Here is a 19,677-nt window from a genome sequence, read left to right on the forward strand (position 1 = left end):
CATTGGGCTCTCTGCTCAGCGGGGAGGCTGCTTCCTCCTCTCTCTCTGCCTGCCTATCTGCCTACTTGTGATCTGTTTGTCAAATAAATAAATAAATAACTTAAAAATTTTTTTTTCTTAAAGATTTTATTTATTTATTTGTCAGAGAGAGAGATAGAGAGAGCTCCAGCAGGGAGAGCAGCAGGCAGAGGGAGAAGCAGGCTCCCCACTGACCAAGGAGCCCGATGCAGGGGATCCTAGGACTCTGGGATCATGACCCGAGCCAAAGGCAGATGTTTAGCCAACTGAGTCACCCAGGCATCCCTAAAAAACCTTTTCATGTGTCCATCAATAAACTTCCATTGGAGCATGGCCATGCCCGCTGATCTACATGATGTCCCATTGTTTCTGAGTTACGATGGCAGGTTCGGATAGTCACAACACAAACCCCTTGGCCTGCGAAGCCAAAAATATTTACTAACTGACACTTTGTGGAAAAAGTTAAGGGGGTGCCTGACTGGCTCAGTCGGTAGAGCGTGCAACTCTTGATCTTGGGGTTATAGGTTTGAGCCCCTCATTGGGTGTAGAGATTACTTAAAAATACATCTTTTTTTATGTTTTCTTTTCTTTCTTTTTATTAAGATTTTATTTATTTGACAGGCAAAGATCACAAATAGGCAGAGAGGCAGGCAGAGAGAGGAGGAAGCAGGCTTCCCTCTGAGCAGAGAGCCCCATGCGGGGCTTGATCCCAGGATCCTGGGATCATGACCTGAGCCAAAGGCAGAGGCTTTTTAACCCACTGAGCTACCCAGGTGCCCCAAAAATACAATCTTAAAAAAAAAGTTAAGAACAAATTGATGTTTGGTCATGAAATCAGAGCCTCAAACAGATCTACCTAGAGTTTGAGAGAGTGGGCAGGAGTGCGGGGAGGGACAGAGGAAGAGGGAGAAGCACACTCCCCCCCACTCTGTTTGGCAGGGAGACAGAGTGGGGCTTGAATCTCCATCTCAGGACCCACCCCTCCATCCCAGGACCCCGGCATCATGACCTGAGCCAAAGGCAGACACTTAACAGATGGAGCCACCCAGGTGCCCCTCTGGGCTTCTTATTTAAAAAGTCAGACCACGGGTTCCTGGGTGGCTCTGTTGCTTAAGCAACTGCCTTCAGCTCAGGTCATGATCCTGGAGTCCTGGGATGGAGTCCTGCATCGGACTCCCTGCTTGGCAGGGAGTCTGCTTCTCCCTCTGACCCTCTCCCTTCTCATGTTCTCTCTCTCTCTCTCTCTCAAATAAATAAATAAAATCTTTAAAATAAAAAATAAAAAGTCAGACCACTGACCAAATCACTTCATCACCCTGTGCCTCAGTTTACCTATAAAGTGAAGAGCAAAGTAGGATTATTGCACACAATGAATTAAAATATTTAAATTGAGGGGCTCCTGGGTGGCTCAGTGGGTTAAAGCCTCTGCTTTTGGCTCAGGTCATGATCTCAAGGTCCTGGGATCAAGCCCCACATTGGGCTCTCTGCTCAGCAGGGATCCTGCCTCCCTTCCTCTCTCTCTCCTGCCTCTCTGCCTACTTGTGATCTCTGTCTGTCAAATAAATAAAATCTTAAAAAAAAATAAAATATTAAATTGAAAAAAAACCCATTACACTGAAACTCTTAGAATGGGACCTGGCACATGGTATCACCGCATGGATGTGAGCCTTTCCTGTTTCACTTGCTTTCACAGATATTTTTATTTATTTTTTTTAAAGATTTTATTTACTTATTTGTCAGAGAGAGCGAGAGTGAGCACAGGCAGACAGAGTGGCAGGCAGAGTCAGAGGGAGAAGCAGGCTCCCTGCAGAGCAAGGAGCCTGATATGGGACTTGATCCCAGGACGCTGGGATCATGACCTGAGCCGGAGGCAGCTGCCCAACCAACTGAGCCACCCAGGCGCCCCCACAGATATTTTTAAATTGCCGTCCTGCCTGGCGTTTTCAAGTGTTCTCGGAAGCAAGACTCTACATCCATTCCCAGGGGTGTGTACTGCCTTTTCCAGGGCAACTTGCCAAGTATTTCTACATCTGAGATCTTTTTGTAAGAACACAAGCAGAGAAGCAATAAATCTGTGCTGTTCATTCATTTCTTCACTAGTGAATTGGGAGCAGCATCAGGAATTCATCCCGGAGGCGCAGAGATTAGCATACAAGGATATGCATCCCAGTTTCCCAGGAACAGTGGAAAGTCACAAACAACCCAGCAGGAAAGGACAAGTTAAATAATTGTGCAGCTGTGGGGGCAGGGGAGAGGGGGAGGTGTCATGCTTTAAAAGAATATTTAACAAGATATATTCTGGGGCTTTAAAAAAATCATCGAGGGGCGCCTGGGTGGCTCGGTGGGTTAAGCCACTGCCTTCGGCTCGGGTCATGATCTCAGGGTCCCGCGATCAGGTCCCGCGTCGGGCTCTCTGCTCAGCAGGGAGCCTGCTTCCCTCTCTCTCTCTCTCTCTGCCTGGCTCTCTGTCTGCTTGTGATTTCTCTCTGTCAAATAAATAAATAAAATCTTTTAAAAAAAAATCATCGAAATAATACAATCTTGTTGTAAAAGGCTCAACTAACAGAAAAGTAAAAGAGACAGAAATTCCCCCCTTAAACTCTCACTCCACGTCTTCTTAAGAGGGACCCACTGCCCATTGTCTGGAGGAGACTTCCGAGGTGTCCGGTACATGTGTCCGTCCGTGTTCTCTAACATAAAGCCACTCATATTGTACGCAATGTTATGTGGGTTTCTTTTTTTTTTCCCATGGAGCAAGGTATGGAGGGATTTTTCCGTGGCAGTGAATACGGGTCTGTCTCATTCTTTTTAATGGCTACAGAGCGTTCCCATAGCATGCCAGGCCCAATTTGTCTAACTATGCCGCTATTGTCAGTCGTGGAGACTCTATGCCACGTTTCACTTTTACAAGCAATGGCATCATTGCAAGCCAGGCTGTGATGAGCACACGTCCTTAGGCACATGAATTTATGGGCTCTGTTGTTGGCTAGAGAGTGGCCGGCTCAAAGGTTAGGTGCTTTGAATATTTTGTTCCACCATAGCTGAATCCCTTCCCAAAAAGTTTCAACAGTTTTCACTTCTGCTGCTAGACAGTGTGATGACGCTCATTATTCATCCAAGTCTCCATAAGATTCTAATAAGAATTAAGATTTGTCCCATTACTGGGGCACCTGGGTGGCTCAGTGGGTTAAAGCCTCTGCCTTCGGCTGAGGTCATGATCCCAGGGTCCTGGAATCTAGTCCCAAGTCAGGGGCTCCTTGCTCAGGGGAGAGCCTGCTTCTCCCTCTGCCTGCCACTTCCCGGGCTTGGGCTCTCTCTCTCTCACAAATAAACAAATAAAATAAACAAATAAAATCTTTTTAAAAAAAGATTTTATTTGTTTATTTGAGGGAGAGCATGAGTGGGGTGGGGAGGAGCAGAAGAAGGGGGAGAGACAGGCTCCCCATTGGGCAGGGAATCCCAGGACCCTGGGATCATGCCCTGAACTGAAGGCAGAGGCTTTAACCCACTGCACCACCCAGGCGCTCCTGTGTTTAGCCTGTTCACATAGTTTGGGTGCCAACCTGGACTATATAAGGAGGCACACTGATGTAAGGAGTATGGACCCTGGGGCCAACCAAGCTGCTCTGATTCAGGCTCCACTGTGTGATCTTGAGCAAGTCACTTAACCTCTCTGTCTCTGGTTCTCATCTGTAAAATAGAGATAATAATGGTATCTATCTCTTCGGGTTGAGTATTAAATTAAGTTGTATATAGAAAGTACCCGGAACAGTGCGCAGGGTGCGGCAAGCACTCAATAAACAGCTGTACCTGCTCCTTGCCTGTCCTTTATGCTGCCAGTGTTCCCTTCCTAGCCTCGCTTTGGTTGGTCTTTTGTCTTTGTTCATGATGACGTGTTTTCATGTGATCAAATCTGTCCGCCTCTTCGTTCAGAGCTTTGAGTTTCAATAACAGCAAAACCGGGTCATTTAAACTGAGCGTAGAGGAACAAGCTGGGAAACGAGAAGAAAATATTAGCAGTGTTTGTGTCCAGGGAGTGGAACACGTGTCGATGACTTATTTTCCTTTTCTTATATTCTATATTTTCTGAGTGTTCTAATGACCATATATTATGAATATATCTTTCCTAATGAACACATAGCACCTTTATTTTTATGCTTTACTTATTTTACACACACCAGCGATCGTTTTATAATGAGAAAGAGCGCCCCCTCCCCACTGCACGTTGTTTAAACCATAAAGGACAAAAGAAAGCAAGGAGTTAGCCAACTGCTGCCCGCACTTTAAGGCTCCCTGAGTCCGCAGGAGAACGGTCCACCCTTGAATTCTTCAGGGCTGGGGCCAGACACCCAACTATCACGGCAGGATCGCCCCCTGGTGGCGCGGGCAAGTAAGAGGCAGAGGCTGCTCCAGGAGTGGGGATGTGTGCGCGTGTGCGTGTGCGTGTACGTGTATGTGTGTGTCTCTCCGTGTGTGTCTCCTCCCGTAAGGAACTCCATTTCATTCAAAGCAACCCTTTGAGACAGGGACTAAAATTCTGTAAAAGACCCAGGTGAGAAAGGGAGCTCCCTGGCTGGCAAGGGGCAGGATCTCCCCCAATTCTGAGAAAATCCAGGTCCCTGTTTTGAACCACCCTAAATCTTCTGTTCCCAAAGTTTCCTACTTGAGTCTGAGGATCTAACTGACACATCACGCAATTCACCCATGGAAAGCGTACAATTTGGTGGGCTCTAGTGTACTCTAGTGTACAGGGCTGTACATCCATCTCCCTGGTTGACTTGAAAACATTTCCATCACAGGATGTGGAGAAAAAGGAAGTCTTGTGCACTTTGGTAGGAATGTAAACTGGTGCAGCCACTATGGAAAACAGTACGGAGGGTCCTTAAAATTTTTTTAAAATAAAACTACCATATGACCAAGAAGTTCCACTTCTTCTTCCTTTTTTTTTTTTTTTTTTAAGATTTTACTTATTTGACACAGAAGGAGAGGGTGTGCATGAGCGTACAAGCAGGGGTAATGGGAGAGAGAGAGGGGGAAGCAGGCTCCCCACTGAGCAGGGAGCCCAATGCGGGGCTCAATCCCAGGACCCTGAGAACACGACCCAACCCAAAGGCAGACGCTTAACCAACTGAGCCACCCAGGCGCCCCAGCAGTTCCCCTTCTAGGTATACATGCAGAGAACAGGAAATCACCATCTCAAAGAGATATCTGCACCCTGATGTTCACTGCCGCATCATTCACAATATCCAAGGTATGGAAACAATCCAAGTGCCCACTGATCGATTGAAAGGATAAAGAAAGAAAAGGTAGTGGGTATACTCAGTGGAATATTTTTTGGCATTTTTGAAAAAATATTTTATTTATTTTTAGAGAGAGAGAGAGAGAGCACAAAGAGGGGGAGCAGCAGGTAGAAGGAGAGAGGGAAGCAGGCTCCCTTCTGAGCAGGGAGCCCAATGCGGGGCTCAATCCCAGGACCCTGGGATCATGACCTGAGCCGAAGGCAGATGCTTACTAACTGAGCCGCCCAGACATGCCTTATTTTACCTTTAAAAAGAAATAAATCCTGAATTTCTGAGATAAATGGCACCTGAGTGACTCCTGGGGTCAAGTCCTACATCCAGCTCCTTGCTCAGCAGAGAGTCTGCTTCTCCCTCTGCCTCTGCCTGTCACTCCTCCTGTTTGTGCCACGCCCAACAAATAAATTTTAAAAACCTAAAAAAAAAAAAAAAGAAATCCTGTCATTTACAACAACATGAGAAAAACTGCAGGGCATTATTTTAAGTGAAGTGAGTCAGACAGAGAAAGAACAACACTGTTAAGGCATCACTTACAAGTGGAATCTGGGCATGGGAACGGGGGAGCTGACTTCATAGAAACAGAGAAGAGGAGCCTGGGTGGCTCAGTGGGTTAAAGCCTCTGCCTTCGGCTCAGGTCAGATCCCAGGGTCTTGGCATGGAGCCCCACATCGGGCTCTCTGCTCAGTGGGGAGCCTGCTTCTCTCTCTCTCTACCTGCCTCTCTGCCTACTTGTGATCTCTGTCTGTCAAATAAATAAAATCTTAAAAAAAAAAAAGAAAGAAACAAAGAATAGAAAAGTGGTTTCCAGGGGCTGGGAGATGGAGAAATAGGAAGAGGTTGGTAAAAGGGCACAAACTTTGTTATAAGATGAATAAGGTCTAGGGATCTGATGTAGAACATGATGACTATAGCTGATAACGTTGTACGGTATTATTATTATTGACATTTGCTAAGAGCAGAACTTAACTGTGCTCACAAAAAGGGAGGGGGCGTAAATATGCGAGGTCAGGAGCATGTCACCCACCTCAATGGGGGATCCTTTCACGATGTATCTATGCATCAAGTCATCACATTAATACATTCTTTCATTCCGCATAGTGCTTCCGAGCTTCATCCACATTGTGTCATGGGGCAATACTTCACTCCCTTTGTGACTGAATCATATACCATTGTGTGGCTATAAAAATTTGTTCATTCCTTCATCAGTTGATGGGTGTATGACTGACTATTATGAGTAATGCTGCTAGGAACTTCTGAGTACAAGATTTCGCTGGACATCTGTTTTCATCTGGGGGACAGATACCTAGGAAACCACTCTCTATAGGAGCGACCCTTTAACCAGCTTTCCAGATGTTCTGGATCTGACCTCAGTGTGGTTGTTTTCAGAGACCTGGCCAGAAACATGCAAAAGGAAGCCCCTTGGAAGCCTGGCTCCATCAGTCTCCTCTGATCCCACTCCTCTTGGCCAGCTCCCATGAGCTGCAGGGCAGGCCCCCTGACCCAAAACCAAAGCCTTCACCAGAACCCCAAGATTTCTCAGCATTAGCTGAGCCTTAAACTCTAGAACCAGGGAGAAGCAGCCTGGACAGCCCAAGAAGTTCCAGTGGGAGCCGAACTAATTCTGTTAAATGATGTATTCACCAAAAATTTCCAATTCTCTCTCTTTGGGGCATGGGGTAGGACTGCTCTTTCCTGCATGCTCATGATTGAGTAGGGCCATGTGACTTGTTCTGGCCAATGAGCAGCATCATTTCTGGGCCAGGACATTTAATTGCTGTGCAGTACCCACCCCCCCCACTCCCAGATTTCTTTCCTCTGCTACAGTAATCTGAAACATTCCAGATGTGGCTGTTTCATCATGTGGGATGAGGAGTGAGGCGCATGGGAAGAATTCCTAGATGATTTGCAACATATACATCTTGAGAGCAAAAAGTTAATTTTGCATAGCTTTAAGTCCCTCAGACTTTGGAGTCATTTGTTACAGCAGCATAATCTGATTTGTCCTGACTGATACACCAACCTAACCACATCTTGGTACCTGGGTTCAGTCAAGTGCGTTATATTAGATGGGTAGGGCTTCCATAACAAAGGACTACAGACAAGGTGACTTAGAAATTTCTTGTCTCATGGTTCTGGAGGCTTGAAGTCAGAGATCAGGGTGTTAACAGGGGGGAATCCTCTGAGCATTGAGAATCTGTCCCATCCTTCTTTCCTAGCTTCTGGTGGCCTCGGGTATTCCTTGGCCTTGTAAACGATGTTCTCCCTGTGTCTTCACACTGTCTTCCCTCCATGTACCTTAGTGTCCAAATTTCCCCCTTTTATAAGGATGCCAGTTGGATTAATTCTGGCTTAATTCCCTCTTTAAAAACCTTATTGCCAAAAAGAGTCACATTCTGTGGTCCTGGGGTTTAGCATTTCAACATATAAATTTGGGAGGGGGGAACCTCCAAGCAGGCTCCACTCCAGCTTCAAGGTGCCAGGGGTCTCATCCTGCCCAGGATCAGTAAGAGAAGGTACAAAAGGTTGATACCAGTATAAGTTGGCGAGACTTGGGGTACTGTAGAGGTAGGCTCTACTGATCAGGGGCTCCTTCTACGCCCATGGAGGACTTCCTTCTTGAGGACTAAGTGCTGGTCCCAGGACTACAGCCTATAATGGAAATCTCAGCAAGTCCACTCCCTAAGGAAACAGCATTGGGAAACAGTAAGCTTATGAATATGAGTCCTGGCTCCATCTCTTAAATTAACCCCTTCATGAGCCTTGGTTTTCTCTCCTATAAAATAGGATGATAATATGTAAAACAACTGTGGCTAGAGATCGTGACTTAAAAGCAAGGAAACTGGGCGGGTGGGGTGGGGAAGCTACATGAGACAGTAGTTTTGGACAGTCTGAAAAGATGGTATTTGAGAAAAGACTTATTCAGCTACACAAAGAGTAAAGAGCAAAGGACAAAGCATTTCAAGGCAGGAGTCTTGATAGTTTGAGAAAAAGAATCTGGTGTATTGGGGTTGAGGGGAAGGACACTAGGGCAGAGGGGTCGACAAGGGGCCAACAGGGACTGAATTTTTGGTTTAACTGTGCCCCTCAAAACCTAAATGTCTCTGGGAGCAGGCTAGGAGGGGAAGGCTTTTAGGGGGCATTGGCAGCACCCGGGACAGCTCTCTCTCTCTCGCTGTCCATGGTGCTGACACTTGAGACCAGCATCCTACTCTTGGTTTTGGATCAGGTCTTGACCTCAGGGTGGTGAGCTCAAGGCCTGAGTTGGGCTCTGTGCTCAGTGGGGAGTCTGGTTGAGATTCTTTCTCCCCCTCTCTCTGCCCTTCATATTCATTCTCTCTAAAATAAATAAATAAAGGGGTGCCTGGGTGGCTCAGTTGGTTAATCATCTGCCTTCAGCTCAGGTCATGGTCCTGGGACAGAGCCCCATGTCGAGCTCCCTGCTCAACAGGGAGTCTGTTTCTCCCTCTCCCTCTGCACCTCCCCATGCTCATGCGCTCTATCTCTGTCTCTCTCTCAGATAAATAAAATCTTTTTAAAAATAAAAAATATATGTGTGTGTGTGTATATATATGTATATATATATGAATATGTCCTCTTACATGGCCAAAGGGACTTTGCCGAAGTGATTACACTGAGGATCTTGAGATGATCTTGGATTACCCATGGGGGTCCCATGTCATCACAAGGGTCCCTGCAGGATGGAGGCAGAAGGGTCAGCATCAGGAAAAGGGACGATGGTGGAAGCAGAGGTCAGAGCGATGCAGTGTGAGAAAGACCCAGCCGGCTACCACTGGCTTCAAAGGTAGGGAATGCGGCCACAGTTGAGGACTGCAGGCGCCTCTAGAAGCTGGAAAGGCAAAATAACAGATTCTCCTCTGGAGCCTCCAGAAGGAATGCACCCCTACAGACACCTGGATTTTAGCTCAGAGAAACCCATTTCAAACTTCTGGGCTCTGGAACTGTAAACTAATGTATGTGTGTTGGGGGGTACCTGTGTGGCTCAGTCGTTAAACGTCTGCCTTGGGCTCAGGTCATGATCCCAGTATCCTGGGATGGAGCCCTGCATCGGGGTCCATGCTCAGTGGGAAGACTGCTTCTCCCTCTCCCACTCGCCCTGCTTGTGTTCCTTCTCTTGCTCTCTGTGTCAAATAAATTAAAAAATCTTAAAAATATATAAATAAATAAATGTACAGTGTTTGAAGCACCAGGTTGGTGGTGATTCATTACAGAAGCAGTAGGAAACTCAGACAGGGGCCAAAGCCCAGAAAAGATGGCTCCTTCCTTTACAGAATCCAGGAATTGGAACAACTGGGCATTTGAACCAGGTGGTCTGACGCCAGGCCTGTGCTCCACTCTGCCTCACCAAGGTGGAATTATCTTCCCTGCTGTTACAGACTGGCCTGGGTCACTGCCAATCCCATGAATTCATATGCTGGCATTCTAATCCCCGTGCAAAGGACTGAAGGCTTGTGTCCCCTGCTTTAGCTGTCATGTTGAAATCCTAACCCCTAGCGTAATGGTATCGGATGGGGCCTCTGGGAGGTAATTAGGTCACAGGGCTGGCATCCTCACCGGGGGGATCAGTGAGCGCCCTTATAAGAGAAACCCCAGAGACATCGCTCATCCTCTCTCTGTCAAGGGAGGGTATAAGAAGTCGGCACTCTGCAACCCGGGAAATGGCCTTCCCCACAAGGCCGCATGTTGGCACCTAGATCTCGGGCTTGCAGCTTGCCTCAGTGTGAGAAATAAATTTCTGTTGTGTACAAGCCGCGCAGTCCATGATATTTTATTACAGCAGCCCGTACTAAGAACCCCAGGACCTCAGAATGTGACTGTATTTGGAGACAGTTAAAATGAGGTCATTAGGGTGGGCCCTGATCCAGTATGACTGACGTCCTCAGAGGATGAGGCGATCACCCGTGAAGCCACGGGGAGAGGATGGCCATCTGCAAACCAAGGGGAGAGGCTTGAGAAGGAACCGACCCTGCCGACACCTTGATCTTTGGCTTCCAAGGCTCCAGAACTGAGAAATCGAGGTCTGCTGCTGGAGCCCCGCAGCCAGGGCACGTGGTCGTGGCTGCCACAGCCAAGCAACACGCCTGGGGAGCTCCAGCTCCAGGTGCACCAAGGCCACCTTGAAGAGTAGCGCTCTCCAAGCCCAGAGAATCCCAGTTAGGGTGCTCAGCCCACCTCGGCTGGTTCTGGGCTCTTGCAAGGTGGGGGCGGGGTGTGGGGTCTTCGGATAAGCGTCTGGAGACACGACATACATGAGCCCTGGGGCCGTTCTTGGCCAGCATGGCCTCTTTGGACAACGCCATTCACCCCCACGGCATCAATCTCCGCTGCTGTCCCAAGGCCTCCAGACTGGTTCCTGGTACAAATCTCTTCTGGGTCCCCACCTGAAACATCCAGAGCCCCTGCCATCTCCCCTTGAACGGTTCCTGAAGTATCTCAGACTGAACATGATCAAAAGAGAGCCGAGCACCGTCCCCTGCTCCTATGTCCTTCCCCGCACCCCATCTCAGGGAAGATGGCCTCCCCGGTGACCCATGCCAACCAAGGTGCCTTCATCATTCTACTTGGTGCCCCCACCCCGTGCCCCCCACTGCTGCCCCAACCTAGGCCTCGTCTCTCCTCGGTCCCCTGCACTCTCTGCCCTTCTGGAAACACAGATCTGACTAGTCTCCACCCAAAAACCTTCCAAAGCCACTGTGTTGCCGGTGGGCAGGGAAAGGCGTATAGCCACTGCGAGAAAGAGCGTGGATTCCTCAACAAGTCCAACTTAGAAAGACCCATGACCCAGCAATCCCCCCGCTGGGTCCACACCCAGAGGAAGTGAAAGCAGGGACTCAGACCTAGACACGCACACATCCGTGTTTGCCGCAGCCGCCATCCATGGCGCCCAAGAAGTGGAAGCAACCCCGGGGTCCACTGACGGGTAAGTGGGTAGACATGACGTGACCCATCCACACCGCGGAGTCTCACAATCTTAAAAAGGAAGGACAGTCTGACACCTGCTACGACACAAAAGAACCCGGAGGGCACCATACTCAGTGAACTAAGCCAGTCACCAAAGGTCAAATGCTGTAGCATCCCTCTCCTAGGAGGTCCCTAGAGGAGTCAAATCCACAGACACAGAGCGCAGGTAGTGGGAGCCAGGGGCTGGGGAGTCAGTGTTGAATTCAGGCATAGTTTCAGTTTCAGATGAGAAAGTTCTAGATGGTGGGGACACAGATGGTCAGGACGCTCACACAACAACGTGTATATTTAGGGCCAGTGAACTGTACACGTGTCAGCATGTGGTGAAGGCAGTGACCGGGACCCCCTGCAGCGCATAGCGGGGCGGGGGGCACTGGTCGGGAGCCGGGCCCGGGCCATAGTGACATCGGGCGAGTCCCATGCCACCCACATCCCCATTCCCCAGGCGAAGCGAGGCAGGCTCAGAGTCTCAGTAACAAGCCCGAGGCCACCAGTAAGAGGCAAGGCTGGGGTTTCATACTAGGCAGCTCTGCTCCACAGCCTAGATGCACCAAGACAATGAACCCTTGGAGACGGTCTTGGTGCATCATAGGGATTGGCATGTGCTGCGTGACCAGAGCTGAACGCACAGTAGGGCCAATGCCTGGGAACCTCTCAAAGTCCTTAAGCCTGTGTGTACTGCATCGTCCCCCGGGAACCAGACTCTGTGGTGCACACAGCAGGAAAGAATGGGAAACACAAAATGCCCGCACACAGTAGGGCCAGTCGAGCGCAGAGGCTGTGCGAGTCCGGTAAGGAAAATAAAGGGTGCCAGGGTGGGCACCCAAGAACACCCGGGATCCCCAGAGGGCCTGCGGTCTGAAGCCAGCGTGGAGGGGGACTGCAGGGGAATCCTGAGTGCGCGCACAGGGGGGCAGGCTGGCTGGGCCTGAGGCTGAGCATGGCACGCGGGTACAAAGACAAGCTCCGGGCTGTCCGGCCCAGCACCAGCCGTCCGACCCAAAGATGACACGAGGCCATTTCCAAGAGGGAAAGGTTTATTGGGAGTGACTGGTCACAGTCCTCAGTGCGGTGGGGCCCTTCCCCTTAGGGGCAGGGCGGTCCAGTGTGTGGGCCCCGGGGGGCCGGGGTTCAAGGGGAACCCAGGAGGGAGGCAGGCATAGCAGCAGACAGAGAAGAAGAGAGCCACCCCCACTGGGCTCAGCCCCGGCCATGCCCCAGGGGGACCCCTCTTGAGGTCCTCAGGCCTCCGCAGCTGAGCCCGGAGGGTCCAGGGGCAGACAGCGCCGGTGCCGGAGAAGGGACTTCTCCTCCTCCTGCAGGGACAGGAGCGCCACACGCACACATCACACAGCACGGGACACTGGTACTCACGCACGCCTCCGCCATGTCATCCCCACCCCGTGGAGGGCCTGGGGCCAACCAGTCTCACCATCTCAGAGGCAGTGCTGGGGCTCGCGCCCTCGGGAGAGCCGCCCTCGTCCCGTGAGCAGTCAGGGCCTGCGTCCTCCTCATACTCTGTCAGGCAGTCCGACTCCTCCCCTGCAACCGGGGAGCAGGGCAAAGTGAATCACGCCGGCTGGCCTAACATCTCTACATCCCATGGATCCCAGCCCTAGCTCCATGAGCCCCCCAAGGTGCCCCTGGGCCCTCACCATCAGCACAGCCGTCAGAAACGTAGCTCGTGGGGGGCTCAATCCGGGACACAATCTCCGCCAAGTCAGTGAAGCCAGAGCTGGGGAAGGCCAGCACCTGGGGAGCGGCACAGGTGAGGGTCTTGGGCGCTCTCTGGGACTCTGGAGCGTCAGGGGCTGTGGTGTCTTGGGGCCCTGAGATCTGAGGGGGACCTCTCTGGTCTGATGGGCTCAGCTAAATCCAAAGAGGTCTGGGAGCATCTGAGTTCTGGGGGTGCCTCAGCCAGGCTGGGGGAATCTCTGTTGTTAGAAGTGGCCCCCCCATGGGGTAGGTCGCAGGCTTACGTCTGCACGGCGGCTCTCGTTAAGGTCAGCAGATCGCCGGTCCGTGAGCATCTTTTCAATTATGTCGCCCCGGCTCCAGCCCCCAAACACAGCCTTCCCGTACTGGTAGCCCACATCCTGCGGGAAGGGAGGACACTGGAGCCGGAGCCGGACCTGCCAACACCCCACCCCAATGTTTCCTCTGCCTCCCTTCGCTGCCGATCTCCGTTCTGCTGACCGTTCCTTGGCCCCTCGAGAGCCTGATGTTTGGGGGAGCTGGCATCCGAGACTCAACTTACTTCCGAGCCAGGCCCATGTAGCACACTCGCCCCCATATTCCTCACCCTGCGCCCCTGACAGGCCTGACCTGTCAATCTCTCTACATGCCTCCCCCCTCAGCCCCACACAGTGCACCAAATGGTGTGTCGGCTTCTTTCAAGTTCTGAAAATACACAATACACCTGCAAACAGCCCCGTCTCCCAAGCCTGTGACAGACATCACCAATCCATCCCTGCACACTTCCGCTCCCGGTCGATTTCAGGGGACGTGGGCTAGGACGCATTATTCAGGTCAGCAGCTAGTAGCATAAAGCATGTCGGTCGCTCCACGCCCCTCCCATGTTTGCGGCACACACTACTGATTGCCTTTTCCCGTTCCTGCCTTCTAAGGCACTTTGGGCAGTGCAGCTGGCACCCAGCAGGAAACTTAGTGCGTACACAGCACACACACGCGTTCCCTTGCCACACTCATGGCAGACATCACAAATCGATTAGCACTCTGTTCCTCATGGATCCCACATGGGAATGGAGCCTACACTCCTTCCCCCGGGGTTGCTGCGGGCTTTAGGTAGTAAAGCTTTGCCACCCCACCCGCTCACATAGATCTGGTCGAATTTCCCGAAGTCCATGGTCTTGAAGCAGTCGATGGGCGGGCGCAGGTACTCGCAGTAGGAGCTGGACTTAACGACCTCCAGTTGCCGCACGCAGGACACATAGGCCAGGCGGGACTGGATCTCGGCCATGTCTGGAACCTTGATCTTGTCGGCCCAGGGGTTTAACCGCTTCCACAGCAGCCACCAGCCAGACAGGCTGTCCCCGTAGGTGCTGAGGTCCGTCTCATCCTGGCTTCCCACATCGATGGCTATGACCGTCTTGGCACCCATACTGCGGGCGATGTCCGCTGTGGGGCCGGGGGGTGTCAGCAGGCAGCTCCCCACCAAGGCCCAGGGCAGAGACATTCAACCCAGTCCCAGAAACACCATCATACAAATGGTCACACACAAAAAAAACATGCAAACAAACATGCCAGTATGTAAAGGGCAGAGGTACCGATGCCCATGACCTTGAGGAGGTGAGGTCGGATGGTGGAACTGTTAAGGCTGGGGAACTAGGGCCAGAGGGACGGAGGCGATGGAGATAAAAGAGTGAAGTTGCTGGGAATAAAAGACACCAGGTCAGACACATGGGGGACAGAGACGTGGAGAAGAGTGATGTGGACAGAGAAAGAGTGGTAAGGACACCAGGAAACAGAGACACAGGAGGACAGAGTCAGAGAGGCAGGCAGTCCAAGTGGCAAAAAAACACATGCAGAGAGATGTGGAAGTCAAGCCACAAGGGACAGAGATGCAGGGAAGCGGAGACACCAACAGATTTGTGGGGGAGAAAGAGATATCAGAGATATGGAAACACAGAGAATCTGGGGGGAAATGTGGGGCTGAGATGGGGACAGAGAACAATGACCAAGAACAAGGAGATTCAGGGAAACAGGACAGAGGCATGAAGGGTGGGTGATGGCCCCGCGAGGAGGGCGGTGTGTCTGTGGGTCAGTGTTTGTCCATGTGTCCCAGGGAGGGTCCCTGAGAGGGTCTGGGAGATCCTGGGGAGATGGGGACAGGGCCCCAAAGCCAGGCCTAGCCCAGAAGGACACCCGAGTCTCCAGAAGACTTTGCATGAGTCCCTCATGAATCTATCTGTGTGTCTAGGAACATGTCCCCATATCCACGTGCCTGCACGCATCTGTCATCTGTGTGTGTCTCCTGTGTGTGAACACGCACATCTCTGGGTCTGTCTGTAGCTCTATACACACCCCTGGGCCTGAGCGCATTTCTGTGCACAAGTGTCTAGATTGGCACTGCCCGCCTGTGGATCTGCACACACCACTCGTGTGTACGTGGCTGTTAGTGTGGGCATCCGTACAGGGCACGCACGGTAGGAGTTGACAAACTTTTTCTGTAAGCGACCAGAGAGAAAATAACTTTCTCCCAACCACTCGGTGTTGCAGCTGAGGCACGAAGGCGGCCAGGAAACCAGGCCTGAACCACTGGATGTGGCTGTGTTCAACAAATCTTTCCTGACAAAACCAGGCGGGGGCTAGATTTGCGGCAGTTGGTCGATCTCGAGCATGTGCAAGTACCTAGCACACGTGTCTACTCGGGCGTGCTCGCTCCCGGGCACGTGATATCCTCCGGGGCACAGCTGGTCCCCCGCTCCTCAGCAGGCTAGAGGTCAGCAGAGCCGGAAGCTCGCCGTGGGCACACACGTGCCCATCTGTGTGCTTACACTTGTGCGCACCTGAGCCAGCATGCAGTGTGCACGTGGACAGATAGGTGTGCAAGGACGCATGCCTGGGTCTGGCCACGTGCATGTGTGAGAACACACTGCCCACCCTGTGAGCAGCCGCGAGAATGCGTGAGCATGGGTGTGGTGACGTGAACCCGGACGGGTGTCCTGCTGTCCCTGCGTGCACGTGTGTGTCTACGCGCGTGCATTCACGCTGAACACGGCATGTGGATGTGCTTTCCAGTTCCACGCGCTCCCGTCCCCGGGCACTCCCCGGGTCTGTGGCTGCACACGGGCGTGCACACACCCTCCTGGGCGCCTGTCCACGTGCTCGCCCGTGCGTGCTCGTGCGTGCGGGTGAGCGGGCAGCCACTTGCCTGGCAGGTTGTTGATGTAGCCGCCGTCCATGAGCAGGTGCCCGTCCTTCGGGTCGCACAGCGGCGGCAGGTAGCCCGAGAGCGTCATGCTGGCGCGGACGTAGCGCCACAGGGAGCCTGCCCAGCGGGACACACAGACACAGACACGCACAGACACGCTCAGACATGCTCGGAGGCCCGGCCAGCCCCGTGGGCTCGCTGACCTGGCACGTTGTTGACGTAGCACCCGTCCACCAGCAGGTGCCCGTCCTTGGGGTCGCAGAGCGGGGGCAGGTAGGGGCAGTAGGAGGCACTGGCCCGGACGTAACGCCACACGCAGCCTGCGGGGACGGCGTGAGGGGGTGAGGCGCCCGGCTCGTCCCCCAGACCCCCCCACCCCCAAGGAGAGACATACCTGGGGCCTCTGGGGCATTAGTGGGTGATGGTTAGTGCTCGGCAATCAGGCCAGGGCGGACGGTCACTCATGTTAACAACGTCCCAGATGCTCGGCTGCCCTCCCTGCACCCCCGCCCCACACCGCCGCAGAGGTCATCGTGGGGCCAGCTGGGGCACCCACCGTCTTTGTGGACACGCATGGCTGAGGCGGTGATGTCCGTGGTCACGTTGAAGTAGGGCAGCCACAGGTCCTGTGGGGACAAGGAGCACGTTGGGAGAGGGGCCGGGACTCCTGCGGGGAGCGGCAGGGGCGGGGCAGGCGAGGACGGAGGGCAGACCTCAATCTGCTTGTCCTGGAAGACCCGGTGGATGCTGCGGTTGAAGGCCGAGCCGGTGAACATGGAGGTGACGGGGTACGTGAGGTCCAGCACTGGCTCCAACACCGAGGTCATGCTCTAGGGGCAAGGAGGCCGGCTGGGGTCGAACGGAAGCCACTTGGGGTCCCTAACAAGGTGATCACTAAGGGTCCCGATCGCTGCAGCAGGGAGCTGGGGACTAAGGCCGCCAACCAGGAGGTCAGCAAAGGTCAGCAAGGTTGTGGAGGGAATGCCGCGGGCCAGGAGCGGTTCACAGATGAAGTCAGGAAAGGGGCAGAAAAAGCCCAGGAGCCCCTCAGGGAGCAGGTTTCAGGGCACTCCTGCGGTAGGTGGCCCCCCACACCTTGGCCCACTCCCGGGCCCGCTGCTTCGTGCGACTGGCGCTCCGTTCCTCCGCGTACAGGGCCCCGATGAAGGAGCCGATGGATGTGCCGCCTACTAGGTCCACAGGTACCCCTGCTTCCTCCAGCGCCTTCAGCACGCCGATGTGTGAGCAGCCCCTGCCAGGGAGAGAAAACCCAGGGACCCACTGGAGATGCCCCACGACCCCCGGAGCTCCCCTTCTCCCACCTCCCTACCCGCAAGGAACAAGTGCCAGCCCCACCCCTACAGGGCGGCTCCGGGAGATAAGCTCCACCCCTCAGGCGCCCTGACCCCGCCCCTCAGGGCGAGCCCCGGGGAGCAGGTCCCACCCCTCACCTGGCACCGCCCCCACCCAGCACCAGGGCGATGGTGTTGCCGGTGAGCACCCGCGCTAGGCGGGAGAAGTCGCTGTGCCTGTCGGCGCGCTTGGAGAAAACCTTCTCATAGAGCTCGTGCTGGGATACGGGCGGGGGGTGGGGGGCGGCACAGAGAAGCGACGCATAAGGATGGGGGCTCAGGAGGCAGTGTCCAGACCTCCACACCACCGCTCCTGCCCCCACAGGTCTCTGAGCCGCCACCCCCCCCCCCCACCAATGGCCCTAGAGGCCGGTGGTCCCGGGAGGGCCCCTCTGCCGGTACGGCGCTCACCAGCTTGGCGGGGCTGCGGCGGGAGAAGAGGCGGCGCGGACAGCGCAGATGCAAGTGCCCCGAGCACCAGCTGCGCATGTTCAGCCACTCCACCGTGCGCGTGGGGCCCGCACCCTCCTCCCGGTGCAGCAAGACCAGCTGCTTGAGGGCGCGCACCGCTGTGTTCTCCAGCATCTGCTCCAGCTGGAAGGGCAACGTTGGACGGAAGTCACTAACCCTCGGTCACTTCCTCCCCCCACACCTGGCTGAGCCTGGGTCCCTGGTTGCCACGCCCCACGGTTGCACGGGGCCTGGTGCAGGGGGGCAGGGGGGCGCTCTCTGGGGAGTGGGGGTGTCCCTGTGCATAGACTCCGGACCTGGCCAAGAGTGGGCTCCTGGTCGCCCAGGCCCACGATGAGGATGCAGTCGGCCTGTCGCAGGCAGCGGACGGTCCAGGGTGTCAGCGAGGCATCGGTCTGGTAGAGAACGATGCGGTGTGCGTCCTCCTGCTGGGCCAGCCACCCCGACAGCCGGAACTCCTGGATGCTGCGACAGGGGCGGCGGAAGGTCGTCCCGGGCGCTTGTCCGGGGTCCCACACCTCCCAGACACCACGCAGCTCCGTCATCGGGAGGACGTACACTTAGACACCCAAGCCCTACCATGTCCATGCCCTCGGGGTGATCTGACCCACGGTCTCCCACGGACTGAAGGGATGGGACCCACGGTCCTTGGTTCACAGCCCAGACCTCAAGCAGACCTGAAGGCACCGTAGACTTCAGGTCTATCCCCCACCTCCTCAAACTCCAGACACATACCTATCCAGAGCAGAAGCCCCCAGGCGGGCCCGGATGATGTCACTGTTGAGAAGGAGTGTGGGACCTGGGGATGCGTGAGGATGAAGAGTCAGACGCCCAGGTCCAGAGAACTGGGGGCCTGTCCCACAATACTGCCTCAGCCCCCACACAAACCCATGGCCTGTCCTCACCTCCCCCACTGCCCTGCCCCCACAATGGTCTGTCCTCACCCCCCCTCCCCCACAGCCCCACCTCCGCAGACCAATGGCCTGTCCCACCCCACCCCCACTGACCGATGGCTTGCAGAGCATGCTGCAGCTCCAGAGTGAAGGCCACCATGGGCACCTCAGCACACACCGGCAGGACGGCCACCGTTGCCAAGTTGCTGGCTGGGTTGGTAAGCTCCGAGTGAGGGGGCACGCCTAGTCCCGAGCCTGCCAAGACCCCAAGGAAGGAGATTCGAGGCGCAGTCCTGCACCTGGAGAAGCAGATCTGCCCCGCTAACCTAGTGAAGCCACAGCAGAGGCTGTGGCCTCAGGCCTGGACCCACAGCCCCACCCGGTCCACTGTCTTGATAAGACCTAGCCATGTGACCTTCACTTCTGGGCCTCGACTCGACAGGCTACATAACCCTACAAGCACTCCACTGTGCGTGTGTGGACCGATCTGCGTTGCTACCCCATTCTGGCCTTGGTGCTTCTGTCCACCCAAGGGACTTGAACACAAAACTAGGCAGAAACAAACATCTTTTTGACCCATCAGTTGCTTCCCAACTTCTCCATTAACATCCTAGACCAAGGCCTCACCTCCCTCTCTTGCCTGGAACACTCACTGCCTCCTCCCCTCCAGCTCCTTCCTCTAACAATCGGAATTAGCCTAAATGCCTTTCTGGGGCTCCCAGTCCCTATGCGAACTGCCCCCCCCCCCCCCCCCCCCCCCCCCCCCGCAGACC

General features: G+C 54.0%; 1 protein-coding gene across 3 annotated transcripts in view; it reads right to left on the reverse strand.

The window, feature by feature from the left end:
- Window positions 1-12,313: 12,313 nt before the first annotated feature.
- Window positions 12,314-19,677, reverse strand: part of PNPLA6 (patatin like phospholipase domain containing 6) — a 21,692-nt gene continuing 14,328 nt past the window's right edge. For 2 of the 3 annotated variants that reach the window (XM_059388895.1, XM_059388894.1), the window contains 14 exons: window positions 19,019-19,159; window positions 18,747-18,810; window positions 18,308-18,476; window positions 17,952-18,134; window positions 17,640-17,758; window positions 17,284-17,440; window positions 16,902-17,018; window positions 16,745-16,814; window positions 16,189-16,305; window positions 14,131-14,432; window positions 13,274-13,390; window positions 12,950-13,046; window positions 12,727-12,836; window positions 12,314-12,610 (listed from right to left, as the gene is read on the reverse strand). In XM_059388895.1, coding sequence (XP_059244878.1) covers window positions 12,536-12,610; window positions 12,727-12,836; window positions 12,950-13,046; window positions 13,274-13,390; window positions 14,131-14,432; window positions 16,189-16,305; window positions 16,745-16,814; window positions 16,902-17,018; window positions 17,284-17,440; window positions 17,640-17,758; window positions 17,952-18,134; window positions 18,308-18,476; window positions 18,747-18,810; window positions 19,019-19,159 — 1,838 coding nt within the window. In that variant the 3' untranslated portion in view covers window positions 12,314-12,535. The other variant, XM_059388896.1, reaches the window with a different exon arrangement.

This window comes from Mustela nigripes, chromosome 2 (assembly GCF_022355385.1).
Source record: "Mustela nigripes isolate SB6536 chromosome 2, MUSNIG.SB6536, whole genome shotgun sequence".
NCBI lineage: Eukaryota > Metazoa > Chordata > Mammalia > Carnivora > Mustelidae > Mustela > Mustela nigripes.